This window comes from Bos taurus, chromosome 7 (assembly GCF_002263795.3).
Source record: "Bos taurus isolate L1 Dominette 01449 registration number 42190680 breed Hereford chromosome 7, ARS-UCD2.0, whole genome shotgun sequence".
NCBI classification, from domain to species: domain Eukaryota; kingdom Metazoa; phylum Chordata; class Mammalia; order Artiodactyla; family Bovidae; genus Bos; species Bos taurus.
In genome coordinates, this window is record NC_037334.1 from 63058301 (window position 1) to 63076320 (window position 18020).

The 18020-nt window shown below is 44.9% G+C and overlaps 1 protein-coding gene across 1 annotated transcript in view; it reads right to left on the reverse strand.

Annotated features, from left to right (window-relative positions):
* GLRA1 (glycine receptor alpha 1) overlaps window positions 1–18020 on the reverse strand; it is an 86573-nt gene that overhangs the window by 36682 nt on the left and 31871 nt on the right. Inside the window, 2 exon segments of the mRNA NM_174321.2 lie at window positions 6182–6249; window positions 11746–11873. Of these exon segments, the coding sequence (NP_776746.1) occupies window positions 6182–6249; window positions 11746–11873 (196 nt within the window).

An 18020-nucleotide genomic window follows, 5' to 3' on the forward strand; every position in this document is an offset into this window, starting at 1 on the left:
CGTGCACATCCTCCAATGACATATAGATGCTGCAGAGCACACACTGATGCGCCCATGTAAGCATGTGTAGTCCCGTTGAGGTCCTAGGTCCACATTTTTGTCTTATGGAGTGCTGGAGGTGCTGCTGTAGACCAGCAGTCCTCCTTCCCTTTCTCCTTCCTACTTTCCTGTCCCAACTTCTACTTTCGTCTTTTTGCACAGATTCAGAATCACTCCAAAGGTTGAATGAAGGTCAGCTAGCCTCAGCGCTAGCCCCATCAGGAATGGATGGAGACCCCTGTTGCTTTGCTGGCTGCCTGCCTACTCTCAGCTCTGGTGAATAAAGCTGAGCCCTGGGAGGCAGACAGTCAGGCCTAGGGACTCCAGCTGGTTATAGAGCTGCTCTGCACTCCTGCTGCTCTTAGAGAACAGACACAGCCTGGAAAGTTTCTGACATTGGACTGTGACCATATTACCACAGACCCAGGGTACACGACCAGCTCATTGTATGGGTGGTGAGACCGAGCCCTGGGCTGGAAGTATGGGGGCCTGGGTATGTCTGTTCAGTGAAGTTCCCTTTCAACTCTGACTTCCTTATGATGAAAAAAAAAAAAAAAAAAGCAAGGGCTGGATAATCCCAAATATCTGGACATTAAGTGTTTACATTTGGCTCAGGAGAACATGGGGTTTGGGGTGATATCTGACTTCAATTCCTACTTCTGCCACCGATTAGCTGTGTGTCCTTACGCAAGGGACCTAACCTTTGTGAGCCTAAGTTTTCTTATCTGTAAAACTCAGCAGTGGCTACAGGACTGGAAAAGGTCAATTTTCACTCTAATCCCAAAGAAGGGCAATGTCAAAGAATGTTCAAACTACCGCACAATTGCACTCATTTCACATGCTAGCAAGGTTATGCTCAAAATCCTTCCAGCTAGTCTTCAGCAATACATGAACTGAGAAATTCCAGATATACAAGTGGATTTAGAAAAGGCAGAGGAACCAGAGATCAAATTTCCAACATTTGTTGGCTCGTAGAGAAAATAAGGGAATTCCAGAAAAACATCTGCTTTATTGATTACACTAAAGCCTTTGATTGTGTGGATCACAACAAACTGTGAAAAATTCTTAAAGAGATGGGAATACCAGACAACCTTATCTGCCTCCTGAGAAATCTGTAGAACCAGACATGGAACAACAGACTGGTTCAAAATTGGGAAAGGGGTATGTCACGGCTATATATTGTCACCCTACTTATTTGACTTCTGTGCCAAGTACATCATGTGAAATGCCAGGCTGGATGAATCCCAAGCTGGAATCAAGATTGGTGGGAGAAATATCAACAACCTCAGCTATGTAGATATGGGCTTCCCCAGTGGCTCAAGTGGTAAAGAATCTACCTGCAATGCAGGAGACCTGGGTTTGATCCCTGGGTTGGGAAGATCCCCTAGAGAAAGAAATGGCTACCCACTCCAGTATTCTTCCCTGGCAGGCTACAGTCCACTGGGTTGCAAAGAGTCAGGCACAACTGAGCGATGAACATTTTCAGATACGCAGATGATACCACTCTAATGGCATAAAGTGAAGAGGAACTAAAGAGCATCTTGATGAAGGTGAAAGATGAGAGTTAAAAAGCTGGCTCAAAACTCAAAATTCAAAAAACTAGGATCATAGCATCTGGTGCCATCACTTTATGGCAAATAGAAGGGGAAAAAGTAGAAGCAGTGACAGATTTTATTTTGTTGGGCTCCAGAATCACTGCAGATGGTTGACTGCAGTCATTAAATTAAAAAATACTTGCTCTGGAAAGAAAACTGGCAAACCTAGACAGCATGTTGCAAAGCAGAGACATCACTTTGTCAACAAAGGTCCATAGAGTCAAAGCTATAATTTTTCCAGTACTCATATATGGATGTGACAGTCGAACCATAAAGAAGGCTGAGTGCCAAAGAATTGATGCTTTTGAGTTGTGGTGCTGGAGAAGACTCTGGAGAGTCCCTTGGACTGCAAGAAGATCAAACCAGTCAATCCTAAGGAAATCAACCCTGAATATTTATTGAAAGGATTGATGCTGAAGCGCCAATAATTTGGCCACCTGATGTGAAGAGCTGACCCATTGGAAAAGACCCTAATGCTGGGAAAGATTGAGGGCAGGAGGAAAAGGGGGCAGCAGAATATCAGATGGTTAGATAGCATGGCCAACTCAATGGACATGAATTTGCACAAACTCCAGGAGATAGTGGAGGACAGAGTAGCCTGGTGTGCTACAGACTATGAGATCACAGAGCTGGACATGACTTAGTGACTAAACAACACAAATGGAGATAACATGTCCTGCCTCATGGGGGTTGTTGTGAGGTGTAAATAAGATGATACACATGGAGTGCTCTGCATAATGCCTGACACACAGTAGCATTTAACGTGTGGTTGTTGCCCTTTTTTGTGTTCCATATTAATACAAGTCTGTAGTCTTGCTTTTGAATGCAATCTTGTTTTCTAAGCATATTCTGAGTGACAAGGAAATAGGCTTGAATGGGAAAGTGATCCAGAGGGTTTGGTTGGTGAGATCTAGGGGAGAAAGAAGCTGCAGGGGAGTGGAGCTCTTGGCCATTGCAAGGCGGCCTGGACCTGGGCTTCTGTGGCACCCAGTGCGTGCTGTGTGACCTTGCTCAGTCAGTGTCACCACTCTAGACATTGGACTCCCTTTCAGTAAAATAAAGACTGACTTAGTTTCTTAGCAGTTTTTCTACCTTTGAGATTTTAGGTTTTCTCCTGAATTATCTGCAATGTGTGTTAAACACATATTGATAATTAAGAACCCCATAGGAAAAAAAAAATCACTGTATTACTGAATGTGGAAGCCAGAAAATGACAACTCTACTTTGGATTAACTTTAGTTAATAAAGACAAAACTGTGTCAGCTGTGGCCCATTCCCAAAGAAGTACCTCACTGCCAGTCCTTCATGTTCTGTCTAAACATTATTTATCTCTGCCCCAGGCAGCCATCTCTCTGGGCTCCTCCCCTCGTTGGTTACCTCCATTTTCAGTACTATTTTCTCCTGAGCCATGCTGAGCCTGGCATGATTTGAGGTTGGGTTTCCACTTTGAATAACACTTAGGTTGCTGCTTAAGTGTGTTTGTGGGCCTGGGGTCCCTCAGTTTCCCATGTCTGTGCTCTTCAACCATGCTGTCTTTTTACATGTCTTTTTCTTGGGGATGGTTTCCTTGCAGTTGTGAGAATTGGACCCTATTTCCTGCTTGGTCACTAACTAGTTCTGGGATGGGGGTGTCTCCAAATCTCCATTTCCTCAGCTGTACACTGGGGAGCATTGTGTCTGCCAAGTCTGCTTTATAGAGTGGTTTTCAGAGCAAGTGTTTGGTGAAGGAATGAAGTGAGAGAACGAATGTGAAAGCTGTTGAAAATGACAAGTGGCATCTGAAATAAGAACTACCATCCGTTGTGTGTGTCCTTTGTGTCTGACCCTGTGCTCAGCGCTTCCATGCCTCATCTGCCAGTCCTCACACAGTCCCAGGTGGATGCTCTTGGTCCCCTGCTCTACGAAGGAGGAGGCTGACGTAGGCTACCTTGTGCGTGTCCACAGAGCTGAGTCTCAGATTTCGTCCGGGCACGAAAGACTATGTCCTGATTGCTATACTGTCTCTGTAGAAAGCATATGTAGCAGGAATAAAGTCTGAAGAGGTAGACAGGATATACTGGAGAAGGGAAAACTAAGGCTCAGAGAACTCAAGGAATTGCTCAGGATCACACAACTAATCTGGGGTGACTTTGGGGCTTCAGTGCCCAGAGCCCCCATCATTGCCCCCATCATTCTCATCATCGTCATTGGAAACAGTTTGAGCACTTACAAAGCATCTACTCTGAGAAATGCTTTCCTGTTTATAATTTCCATCCATAATAACTTCAGGAGGCAAAAGAAATTAACTGGGTGAAGTAGTATGACATTAATCACCCCTGGGATTTTACAGACAACGAAGTTGAGGCTTAAAGATAACAAAGCAACTCAGCCTCTTACATAAAGTGAGTGCATCCAGGTTTCCTTCAGAGCCTCAGCTTTTAACCACCATGCAAAACAAGAGCAAACCACCACTCCATTAGTAATCTGTAATAAGGAAATAGATTTCCATGCGACTGTTATAGGAAAGCAGGGGTGGGCTTGGAGTGCAGATGCGTACACCTGTCTCAAATAACCAAGTTCCTTACGTAACGGGGTCATATGTAAACCGTTACTTGGTTTGATAACTCTTTACCATTTTGGAAGAAGAGTGGAAGTTTCAACATTTGCCACACGCACTATGAATGATGCAGATGTCCGTGCATGTCTGGTCTGGAGGGAGAAGAACAGCAGAGGGCTTCACTAGGAGCTCTGAGAAGGCATCCATTCACAGGGTGGAACGACTTGGCTTTTGGACCTGGAGGTCCAGTGAAAAGCAGCCATGCTTGTTCTAGTCGATAGGCGGGACAATCTCCACATGGAGATTAAAGGCCTGTTAGTTTTAGGGACTTCGATTGCTTGATTTGACCATATTAAAACAGACCTCTCTGCAAAAGGATAGATTTTGGATCATTTGCCCCATGACATATAGAACTCAGCAATTTTTGCCAATCTGGGACTAAAAAGTTAGATCTAATTGGTATAAATATTTCAGACCAAATAATGGTTTGAATCAACAGACAATATATCAGATTTGGCTTACTTATTTAAAAAAAATTACTGAATACCTGTTATTAAATCACTGTGCCAGGTGCTGAGGTTACCACAGGAAATGAGACAAGATTCTGGCCCCCAAAGAACTGAACTACATTCCAGTGAGAGGAGGCACACACGGGTAGATGGTGAGAGTGTGAGAATGCACGGCCAGCGCATTCAATGGGGATTGCAGCACAAGTCATGAGAACGGGTAGAAGGAACCCATCCTAGCATTAGGTCAGCGCACATATGAACTTACACACATGTACATGCGTGTTAAGAGTGTGAAGGCTTCCTGTGGCGGTCATCCTAAGCAGGGAGTTAAGAGAATCTGAGGGTTGGCAATGGAAAGGAAGCTGGAGTGGGGGCCCTGGGCGGAGGCCTCCGCAGCATCAAGAGAAGGCTGGAAACCAGAGAGCAAGCACCTCCCGGGTGGAGAAGGCTGAGCAATTCCATTCATCCAGAATGGGAAGTGAGAGGGAAGAGATGCAGCCAACCAGAATCAGAGGGGCCTTGCAAGCTTGATGCTGAAGGTGAGGGGGCTCTGGGGGAGGTGTTAAAGCAGGGGACCAGTGTGGTTAGGTATGTATCTTAGAAAGACCACAGTGTGAGGAAGAATAGACTGGAGGGGGCAGGAGGCAAGTTGGGGACACTTTGCAGTAATGTGAGCAAGGCACCATGGCACCCTGAGCTAGACTAGAGGCAGGTGGGCATCCAGGGATGGATGGTTTAGAGGATTTGAAGGCAGTAACATCTATAGGACTTGGTGATTGACTGACTGCTTCTCACTCTGCTCATAAAGAGTTGATTTGAGGCCGCTTTAATTGTTTTCTCACAAGCTTTATTGCACCCTTCAAAACAAGTACAATTGAATTTTTGTTTTCAAGCATTGAGAAAAATATTTTAAAGTAGATTACATTTATTTATAATTATTAACATAAGATTTACTCCTTGCAGAAATTAGAAAAAATATAAAAGTACTGAAGGATATGAAATCCTCCATAAGACGATGATTCAGGGATAACTGCTATTAACATTTTGGTTGTTTTTCCTTCTAGAATTTTTTCTACTCTAACAGATATATTTTAAAATTTTAACTGTGGGAATTTTTAAATATATACAAACATAGAAGAATCAACCAAGTATACGCATCTCAGCTTGTATAACCCGTCTTTTGCTATTCTACAGCTGAATTTTACACTTACAAGCAGGTCTTTATATTTTCTTTTAATCTAAAACTTTCACCTCTTGATAGAATTTTGCTTTTGTAATCCTGAGTGTTTAGCATGTGCTAGCCCCCTAGCTCCTTGGTCATTTTCAGATATATGTCTTCACTCAAAACATTGAACAGGACAGTAAAAATGTCCAAATCCCATGAAGCCCTGAAAAACACCAGATTTCCCACTTCTTTGAGCAAGACCAGTACAGAGGGTAAATATTTCAGGGGGAGAGATCTCCCGGGCAGTAAGTAGCAGCCTGTGTTCTGACTCACTCACCATAGTTGTCTCAGCAATGGAACCGAAGCTGTTGATGAAAATGTTGCAGCTGACATTCACTGGGGGACCTGCCAATTAAAAGAGATTCTTGCTTAGCTCCATGGCCATGAAAAAAATCCCCCAGACGAGACCCATTCATGAAATGCTGAATTTAGGGATAGATCCCCTTTGGCGGAGGAGACCCTGACTTGTCCTCCACCCCACTCTTAGGCAGCAGGGACTCGTAGCCACATCATTATGCCAGATTCCCAGGTCCCCAAGTGAGCACCAGGTACAGAACACCAGAGGCTGAGATGTACTTTCATTAACACGAGATGATTCATCATCCTGCCATATGGTTGAAATGCCTTCCCCAAACCCCACTGGCTGCCTTCTAATTTGTGGCCGAAATGTATTTACAGCTACAACATTTGGAGGCCATCTTGGGAATTGCAAGAAACAGCAAGTTCCTTGCCTTGAACTTCTGAACCAAGGATGATTGTCTGAAAGGGCGTTGATGGGAATTACCAGCTGAGGAATCCAGAGGGAACCTCAAGGGAAGTCCATAAGTCTTTGGTAAATACTTTCCAAGCAAGCTTTTTGAATCCTACTGCAAGGGTAGGAAAGAAGAGGAGGATTATTTGCCCTTTGGAATCTCATTGCTAGCAGGACCTCTGTCCAATTGAAGCCCAGTCTCTTCATTTTGTACAATTAGTTACCATTAACTGAGCAGGGTTTTCTGTTGCACTGAGAGTGTTACTAATGTTATCTCATTGTATCCTCTCAGTAGCTCCATGAGAAGACACGGTTATTCCCATTATTTTACAGACGTGGAAGCGGGCTCAGAGAGGCTGTTTGTCCACAGCCACACAGCTAGTAAATGGTCAAGCCTGAGTTCAGATTGGTCTAATTCTGAAGCTAGTGGTTTTAATGACTATACTTTTGGAGAGAGGTTCAGAGAAAGGAAGGGGCATGCTCAAGATCATAATGTGGCAAAATCCAGGATTTTAAGCACTGCGTTTCCACTCATGCTGGCAAGAGGGCCAGTATAAAATAACCAGGAAAGAATGTGAGGCCGTGGGTAAAAGTTATATAAACACTAAGAGTCCAGGTGTGAGAGAGGTTCTGAAGAGCGAGGCATTAGGGAAGCCCTTGTGAAGGTGATGATGACCTTGAGCTGATTTTGAAGGGGGTTCAGACTTGGATAATAGGTTATGATCCTTCACTTGAAAATGGCAACATGCCATTTGTGAATTTTTTCCAGGTCCACTTTCTGGTTGATCCCCATGAGGTCCTGAGGTAGGCAGGGCAAAATTATTGTTACTAGGTCCCTCTAGCAATGAGATTCCCAGCTTCATAATACAGCAGAGAACTTTAGTAGCTCACCTGGGCTTCTGTACCCAGCAAGTGGTGGAGCCAGGACTTGAATCCAAGTTTTCTTATACCCACTCCACTCTGTTCATCTTGAAAAATTAGCCCAAGCATTTCACCCAAACTCAGCCAAGATTCTTTTATTTTCAGAAATCCTAGGGTATAGAAAGGGACTCAATCCTGCTGTGAGGATCCAGGCTTTCCTTCCAAGGGCTTGCCAGGATCCCTGTGTTTGAGACACAGCCCCAGACTCTCACTGGCTCTTTTCTCTGAGGCATGCCCCTTCCCTTTTCTGGAATGCAATTTCCCCATCGACTTGGGAGAGTAGATCTTGATCTGGGCAGTCATTCTCAGCTCCATGGGTTTGGAATTCCCTTATGGAAGCTCTCAGTTGAATTACAAGGTTACTGTATAGGATTGCAGGGCTGGAGTGTTTCTGAAGGATCACTTAACCAACCGTTTCTCAAACTGAGGTGCAGACGTAGAATCACCTGGGGAACTTGTTAAACTAGAGACTCCTCAGCCCAACCCCAGACCCAGTGAACCCAAATCTGTAGGGATTTAGCCCAGAGTTTATTGTTTAATGAGTGGCCTGAGTGATCCTCATGCAGAGCTGGGTTTAGGAACCACTGGTACTCATTCAGGGCTGAGCGCTTGATCACCTCTAGCAGTGGGGAACTCATTTCATCTCAAGCAGCACTTTCCATAGTTGGATAGCTCTGCCTGCTAAAAATTTTTTCCTTATGCTGAGCAGAAATCTGCCTTCTTGGTCACTTTCACCAGAACAAAGGCTCATTAGGGTTCCCCCCCAGCTCCTCATTTAGACTCAGATACAGGTTTCTCTTTTCATTTAGCCTCATACCATTAAGATGCCCCAAAGAGTTACTGCCTGTGCCTTGAAATGACGTGCACAGAGTTCCCACCCAGGCCCTGCCAGTATCTGGTGCTATGACTCCCATATAAATTAGATCCTGATTTATGTGTGCGAGAGGGCGCCAGCCAAAAGGACCTCATGGGGAGGTGTGGTTCATTGAAATAAATCTTAAATTAAATTATCCTCAAGAAAATTACAATCTGGCTGCCTTTGGCAGCAGTGTAATGTATATATTTCATTAAATATTAAAGTTTAATTTTGGTCTTGTGTGTATGTTTGCATTGGGCCGTGCCCTCGATCCCGGGAGCCATTGTGATACACAGAGTCTTAGCGAAGATACAGCATATCAAAGCTGGCAGGGCCTGGTTCTCCTGGATCATTTCACAGATGCAGAAACAGAGGCCCAGAAGCGTCAAGTGATTTACTGGGGGTCACAGACATCAGGTAACTAGTAAGAGGGTTAGAATCCAGTTTTTGAGCGCTCTACTTCAGTGTTAGGATTTTCACTGCCACTGTGTTCTGCAGAGCCCACTCTCCCCAGCACGCATATCTTCAGACGAAACTGTTGAGTGATTCATCACTCTGTGGGGTCCTCAAACAAGGCAGGCCCCTTCCTGTTGTCTTGGGGTCATAGGGGCCTACTCTGCCTGGCCTTTACAGGAGCTCTGTGGTCTGTGGGGGGCTTTTGGGACATGTGAAAGGGGCCGTGGGGCTCAGAAGCAGGAGGTACCCTGCAATCAATGTTTCAGCCCTCACCACAAGGGAAAGTAGAGATCTTACTCCTCTTCACCTGGGGTGGGGTTCCAAGAAGATGTGCTTTGCGCAGAGCCCAAGTCAGAGGAGATTATAGGGGGTTGAGATAGTGTAGGGTTGGGAAAGGCCCAAGGGATTGTCTTGTCCGGTACGTTTTGGGTCCGAGTGTTTGGAATAATGTTTTCAGGGTGGGGAGGGAAAGGGCCCTGATTCAATGGTTATGTCCACCGCTATGTAAGTAAGTAAATAAATAAATGAATCAGGCAGTAAGCAACTAAATAAATCACTAGCATTAGACAGAATTGAGTCAGAGCAGCTAGCTGGGTTAAAGTCCCCAGTCTTGGCAGCATGACTTGGGTAAGTCACTTAATTATTCTACATAGCCTATTTTTCGGAGAAGGCAATAGCACCCCACTCCAGTACTTTTGCTTGGAAAATCCCATGGATGGAGGAGCCTGGTAGGCTGCAGTCCATGGGGTTGCTAGAGTCGTCAGACACGACTGAGCGACTTCACTTTCACTTTTCACTTTCATGCATTGGAGAAGGAAATGGCAACCCACTGCAGTGTTCTTGCCTAGTGGGCTGCCGTCTATGGGGTTGCAGAGAGTCGAACATGACTAAAGCGACTTAGCAGCAGCAGCAGCATATTTTTAGGGTCATTTGCTCATGCGTTCATTTATGATGGGTTTACTGTGGGCCTTCTATGTGCCAAGTACAGCGATACGCACAAAGGATAACTAGCACATGAAACTCGGAGGCCCCTATGTTCAGCAGGTGGACAAGACCAAGGCACTTCTACTCAGCCTGGAGTTCTGAAGGAGCCCACGAGGGGGCGCTGGGGGACGGAATTGCTGAAAACTGCGAAGCTGCAGATGCAAACTGGTGGTCAGTTTTCTCTGATGTGTTTGATTTGGCCAATGGTGTTTCCCAACGATATGGTTTAGCTGCCAACTTGGAAGATTTCACATAACCCCCTGACTTAAGTCTCATCTGGGAAGGCACGCCACCCAGGGCCTGCTTCCTACCTGGCGGGAACCTGGCTGCCCTTAGCAGAGCGTGTACTTTCTGGTTCTCTCTGCTTACCCCCATCCTATTTCAGTTGTGCGCCATACCCGCTGGGCCCCTCTGGGTGTTTGAGACTGTGACTCTGGTGAAGGGCTTCTATGCCGACTCACTGTCTTTGAGGGAAGAAAGGTGATGTTCAATCCTGGAAGAGAATGGCCTCAGGAGTGAGGTGCTGGGGAGCAAGAGCACCTCGACATCAACAGGTGTGGGAACTGGGCCCCCACACAAGCCTCAGTGCACTTCCCAGCCTGTTTTCCATTTGCAGAGCGCTCTGAGAAGGGGACTTGGAGGGTGGGGGGTTGAGGGAGCCGATACTAGGAAGCTGTTAACAGCTGTCACATCTCTTGTTCGGTCTTGGATTTGAGCCAAAAGGAACAGCAAGGAAGGGCATCTGGAATCAAGGATTGATCAGAGGGTTGGCTGTGGGTCTTTGAAATAAGATTTTTGCAGGGGTGCTGGGAGGAAGGTCAGGGTGCACAGGCTCCCAAGGAGGTCCTCAAGTCTGCGCATGCAGAAACCTGCCCAGCAGTTAGAGGTGGATGGTTACAGTTTCCTGAGGCATCAGTGGATGACAGGAACTGGCCCCTCTTGTTGTAAGACATAAGAGCTCAGAGGACTGTGAGCCAGAAGAAGCTTCTCAGATCACTTCATTTGTGGTTAATAAATGGGCTACCCATAAGGGCATATCTGGCTCCCAAACATGTTTTGCTTGTATTTACATGTGTTAGGTTTCAGGAAGTTTCTCCTAAATCTTGATTTGTGGCTTTTCTTGGACTTTTGGATGGTCAGGCAGCACAAGACCCGCAGTCCTGTAGGGTAACGAGGGACTGGGGGGACGGAAGGGCTGCCTACTTTCCAGGGACCTGCAGCACTATTTTTTTGCATATTTCTACCACCCCATATTGTCTTACTAGGCACTTGAAATTGTGGCTCTTATTAAGTGAGAGAGTTCCAAAATTATTTGTTATTCCAGGGGAAGCTTTCAGTGGATGAACTGTAGTTAGAAGCTTCTCATCTAAGACAAATAAAAGTACAGCTGCTTGGGGGAGAAGCAAGGTGGGGGACTTGCTCGTGTCTTCTGTTTCTCTCTTTTGGGACACAGGGAAGAAGCGCCAGGACTCCATGAGGCACAGTGTAAAAACCACAGAGATAGCCTGCTTCATCCCTGCCCAGGCCAGGAGACTGAAACCGGGAAAAAGGAAGGGGCTTATCTAAGCTCAGAGAATAAGTTTGTACCCGAAGCGAAACCTGAACTCATTTCTCTACATTCTGCGTTCATTGCTTGTCCATTAGTAAAGCTAGCAAGTGGGTTTAGTTCCCATACTGACACAGGCATCCAGAGATCCTGTTGAGTTGTACTCTCCGAGGCTTTGTTTGGCCTTGGTGAATTGACTAATAGTATCTGCCTTAGGGGTAGAGAAAAGAGTCATGGAATTCATACCATCTGCATACAATTCAGTGGGCTTGCTGCCACAATCTGGGAAAGCAGATCCCTGGGGCTCTGAAAGGCAAGATTATCTACCTTTGAAATTGGGCCTGATCCTGGCGTCGTATCCAGAAGTCCTCCCCATGAGTTTATCCAGGAAATCGGACGGTGACATGGGCTTGGAAGCAGACCGAGCAGCTTCAGCCTCCTTGGAAGCAGCAAGACTAAGAAAGGAAAGAGGAGGCAGATGGTTAATGAGGGCTTTTCTCACACTGAGATCAGATCCCAGCCTTGCTCAGCCCAGTTCTAGGAACCACTGGAGAAGTAGGTAATATGGGTCCTTAATGAGGTAAGGCCCAGGCTACCTTGTTTATCCAGCCCAGGTATCAGCCTGCATGGGATCCTGGCAGGTGGCTGAGAGTGTCTGATTGATGCTAAGTAACTGCTGATTCTTTTAAGGCTGCATCTCTAAGGTTTTGGGCAATCACCCTTGACTGCTGGTTTCCCTGGGAGAGGAGACTGAAGGGATAACTTCCCACGAGGCCCAGCCCTGTGTTTTGGGAGCCTGTACTTTCAGAGGTCCATGGAACAGTGCAGCCAGAAAAAATCTTAGAGATCAAGTAGTCCAGCCTTTTTGGGCTTCCCTAGCTGCTCGGTGGTAAAGGATCCTCCTGCCAATGCAGGAGATGTGGGTTCGATCCCTGGATCAGGAATATCCCCTGGAAGAGGAAATGGCTACCCACTCCAGTATTCTTGCCTGGGAAATCCCATGGACGGAGGAGCCTGGCAGGTTACAGTCCATGGGGCTGTAAGAGTCAGGCACGACTGAGTGACTAAACAACAACAGTCCAGTCTTTCCCCAAAGTTTCTCTTCAGAATGAGCTGCTAATTTTTTTTTTTTTTTAAAGAAGATGCCCAAGTCAAATGCATTTGGGAACACAAATAGAACCAGGCATCTTTACCTTGGGTCTTCTCAGAACCTTTGACAAACTTAGATGCTTATACTTATGGGACTCTCTCAAAACACTTTCAAAAATGCTTTCTCAAAAACACTCTCAAAAAAGTTTCAAAACACTTTCAAAAAACTGAGACACAGCTAGTGAAGGAGATGTAGGTTCCAGGTAAATCAGGGGTCACTTGCCTGGATGTAGCCAGAACTGGGGGATTTGAAATCAAACTGGGGATGCTTCACATTGTTTCTGTCACTCTGCCCCCACAGCAAAGTAGTTTTAGGTGTTCCTTTGTACTGTAGTACGTAGTACAAATGACTGAGGTCTAGGAACAGGGGCCCTTCCCCTGCCATACTCTCTGAGGCATGCACATGTCTAGAACAGTCAAGATTGGAAGCTGAAGGGTTCACGATCAATTATTTCTGTTGCTTTGGGTGACTGAGCTGATTGAAATGATTATATCCAGGAGATAGCTGGAAGCTGGTGCAGCCCCACTGTGTGTGCTCTGGGGCTTGTATGCTGGCGGAGGTGCATGTGTAGAGATGCACGTGTGTGTCTCAAAAAACGAGAGCTTCTGTCACCTGGCCAAGCTGGATGTGGTGTTCCCCAAGGATTTGCGCTGCCTCTTGTGTTCTTTGCCGTGGATCCTTTTCTGGTGTCAGCGTTGTCGCTGTCTAAGTGGTCCCCTCTAATGGATGGCCCTCATAGCCCTGTCTCCACCTTGTCTTTTCCCACAGGCCCCCTTTCTTCATTTGCAGACACCTGGGGCGCACGTCCATCTGGATGTCCTGCCAAGCCATGCCTCAAGTGCATTCCAAACCAGATGCTGCAGCTTCCTTCCCAAGCTTCCTTCCCAAAGTTGCCCTGGTGGCACTGACGTCTTCCCGTTCTCTAGGACCAGATGCTTTAGGATCATCTTGTCTCTGTGTCCCTTCCCCTGCCACGTCCCCTCACTCACTGGGGCCTTTCCAGCCATGCAGGTGTCATGACTGTGCTATCTTTTTGGGAGTTACTCGTGTTTGTGTTCCGAGACCAGCAATTGTGGTGGGGTGCCTTCATTGTCTGTTTATTTAATCTTCTACTGTGTCTACCATGGTATGTCTCACACTTACTTGGTGCTCAATAATGGCTGAATGAATGAAACAATATTTTAATTAATTAGTCAGATATCTTGGTTAGTAGGAAGTATTCAGAAGTATTCATGTATGGATTAGCAATTTTAGAATAAGTAGACTATTATACTCACTAATGAAAAATAGTGAAAATAATCAGTTATTCCTTTGAAGTTTCAGAAAATTTTCTAGGATGGTTGCACTCATGCTTAGTAATCTGAAGATTCCTTATTCATATCCTAAAGGGCTCTTTTTAAAAGATTTCTTAATTGAAGAATAATTGCTTTACAGAATTTTGTGGTTTTCTGTCATACATCAGCAAGAATCAGCCATAGGTACACCCATGTCCCCTCCCTCCAGGGCCTCCCTCCCATCTCCCTTCCCATCCCACTATTCAGCCTGTCACAGAGCCCCTGTTTGAGTTCCCTGAGTCACACAGCAAATTCTCATTGGCTATCTATTTTATATATGGTATTGTAAATTTCTATGTTACTCTCTCCGTACATATCCCCTTCTCCCTCCTCTCCTCCCGCCATGTACATAAGTCTGTTCTCTATGTCTGATTCTCCATTGCTGCCCTGAAAATAAATTCATCAGTGCCATCTCTTTAGATTCCATATATATGGGTCAGTATACGATATTTACATTTCTATTTCTGACTTACTTCTCTCCGTTTAATATGCTCTAGCTTCTTCTACCTCATTAGAATGGATTCAAATGCTTTCCTTTTTATGGCTGAGTATAAGATCCAACCAGTCCATCCTAAAGGAGGTCAGTCCTGAGTGTTCATTGGTAGGACTGATATTGAAGCTGAAACTCCAATACTTTGGCCACCTGATGCGAAGAGCTGGCTCATTGGAAAAGACCCTGATGCTGGGAAAGATTGAGGGCAGGAGGTGAAGGGGATGATAGAGGATGAGATGGTTGGATGGCATTACCAACTCAATGGACATGGGTTTGGGTGAACTCCGGGAATTGGTGATAGACAGGGAGGCCTGGAGTGCTGCAGGTCATGGGGTTGCAAAGAGTCAGACATGACTGAGTGACTGAACTGAGCTGAGTATTCCATTGTATATGTGTACCACAGCTTCTTTATCCATTCATCTGTTGATGTACATCTAGGCTGTAAAGGGCTTGTTTTGATGGAAAGAATAAGGGACAATGCATTATACTGTTTTTACAAGTGTGAGTATAGATGTTTGTGAGTTTGTGTGATGTGGGCAGGTTTCTAGGTGTGATGAATATGCATGTTTTGTTTATAAATGGATGGATGTGGGTGGATGTGTGGGGACTTGGGTGTGTATGAGGGATTGTGTTACATAGAAACTCTGTACGGAGAAACACTGGGCTGGATGAAACACAAGCTGGAATGAAGATTGCTGGGAGAAATATCAATAACCTCAGATATACAGATGACACCACCCTTATGGCAGAAAGCGAAGAAGAACTAAAGAGCCTCTTGATGAAAGTGAAAGAGGGGAGTGAATAAGTTGGCTTAAAGCTCAACATTCAGAAAACGAAGATCATGGCATCCAGTCCCATCATTTCATGGCAGATAGATTGGGATAAAGTGAAAACAGTGAGAGACTTTATTGGGGGGGGGCTCCAAAATCACTGCAGATGGTGATTGCAGCCACAAAATTAAAAGATGCTTACTCCTTGGAAGGAAAGTTATGACCAACCTTGACAGCATATTTAAAAGCAGAAACATTACTTTGCCTACAAAGGTCCATCTAGTCAAGGCTATGGTTTTTCCAGTAGTCATGTATAGATGTGAGAGTTGGACTATAAAGAAGGTTGAGCACCAAAGAATTGATGATTTTGAATTGTGGTGTTGGGTTTTGGAGAAGACTCTTAAGAATCCCTTGGATTGCAAGGAGATCAAACCAGTCCACCCTAAAGGAAATCAGTCCTGAATATTCATTGGAAGGACTGATGTTGAAGCTGAAACTCCAATACTTTGGCCACCTGGTGTGAAGAACTGACTCACTGGAAAAGACCCTGATGCTGGGAATGATTGAAGGAAGGAGGAGAAGGGAATGACAGAGGATGAGATGGTTGGATGGCATCACTGACTCAATGGACATGAGTTTGAGTAAATTCCGGGAGTTGGTGATGGACAGGGAGGCCTGGCATGCTGCAGTCTATGGGGTCGTAAAGAGTTGGACACGACTGAGCAACTGAACTGAAGTGAACTGTGTTACATATATTTGGATATACAAAAATATGAAGACCTGTGTTCCTGTCAAAGTGTGTTGTTAAGAGTGATATTTAGTATGGGTGTTTTTGTGTGTACATATAGCAACCCACTCTAGTATTCTTGCCTGGAGAATCCCATGGATGGAGGAGCCTGGTGGTCTATAGCCCATGGGGTTGCAAAGAGTTAGACACGACTGAGCGACTTAACTTTCACTTTCATGGCATGTATGTAGACATGGGGTACAGGGTGTGAAAATGTCAAATGCCTTTGTGGCTGTACGTGTGTGCTATATATATTATATGTGTGTGTTACTGAATTATACTGTCACATGTAATATAGAATGGTTCATAAAGAGTGAAAAGAACAGATAATTTGGAATCAATCCTGTCTCAGTCATTTACTGGCTGTGTGACCATGGGAACATTACCTAACGTCTCTAAACTGCAGTTGCCTGATACACCAAAAGAAGTGCTGCACAAGGAGTCACTGAGGTAGCACAGATAAAAAATGTCAAAGATGGTTCTTGGTTCAAAGCCAGCACTCAGTACTGTCTTGCTCTTCCATTACCGTGTGTGTGTGTGTGTGTGTGTGTGTGTGCATGTGGCAGTTGAGAGTCAGTCTGGAGTTTCTCCTGGTCTCACTGCTGCTTTCAGCTGCACTGTAGCCCCTGCATGACTTGGAAGTCCTGCCAAACGCCTTCCGTGGCCTTACTTTACCATAGTCCCAGCTTTTTCTCCATTCAGCACCAGACCCATGGCTTCTGTGTGACTCTGGTGTGACAAAGGGAACCACGGGCACATAACCGGTGATTTATGACTTCACTGCTGCTATGATTCACTTCTCGAACCACTCCAGGAGTGGCAGTTATGAAGCTTTCATAAGCTCCTATCCTCTCTCAGCCCCTCCCCTCAGATAATAAGGTTTGGGAACGTGGTCCTCTCTCCTAGCTGTTACTATAGCATAAGACTTCTTTTGCCCTCAGGCCTCTTTCATAATCCTGAATCCCATTAGGCAGTACAGTGAGAAAATGAATTTGCCCCAAAATATTCCCTACCATTTGCTGTTAGCAAAATATGCCATTTAATATCTGAATCCTCCCCAAGCTGCAGCATCTTCTGATTATCCTAGCTCATACGTCTGCAGCAAGGCACTTACAGTCTGGTCACCTGGCCTTTGACTCACCAACAGTCCTTGTATGGTGAACTGAACTGGTGGGAACTGAGACTCTGAGAAATTAACTGGCCTCACATCACACAGCCCTTGAGTAAGGGAAAAGATTAGAACTCACATTTTCAAGCCCTGCTTCTTCCAAATGCTATGACGTATAGGAAAAATTTTTGTAAACTACGAAGAATATAAATCATGATAGTAGGTGGTGTTACTACTTGTTTTGAAGCTCTGTTGTATTGTTACAGCCAAGAAAATCAAAACCTGTGTCTGACCCCTGGCAATCCCCGTACACACTCTGAATTTACCACCCTTGAAACTGGGGAAGAAGTAGTGTGACTTAGCAAATAAATGCGTCTCTGTTTTGTTAGGTGGCTCACAGTAGAATTCTTGGAAATTTTGAGATTCTCTAGTCTAGCCCCTCCCATGTATCATGGTTTCTTGGAACACTGACAGTTTTTTCCGAGTTTTTTTTTTTTTTAATCATTTCTACTATTAGTCACTTTAAAGTTTTCATTGCATTGACATGTACGTTTTGAAGGCTTTATCTTGTTTTCTGTGTATATTTCTAATCATCTTGAAAATTCATAGTTTCGGTCACAGTAATGTCAGATGTTGAAATATTTATACTTATTTAAAAGTGGATATGGAGGTGATATGTTTTAAATATTTGTTATTTAGGGAAAAAAGTTCTCCTTGAATTATCTCACTTCTTTAAAAAGAAAGGTAACTTTGTATTTCACTCTTCACAAATGAAAAACCAGTATTACTTGCCGTAATAGAGGACAACCACAGCAGTGAATACAATGAAAACAAAACAGAAAGAGAAGAGTTTAAAATCCTAGTTAAATTCTGTTGCTGGCTGACATCCCGAACCTGAGATCTGCCTTCAGTTCCAAAAGAAGATCAGCGAGTGCTGGAAAGGTGTTAGAGACACGGTAA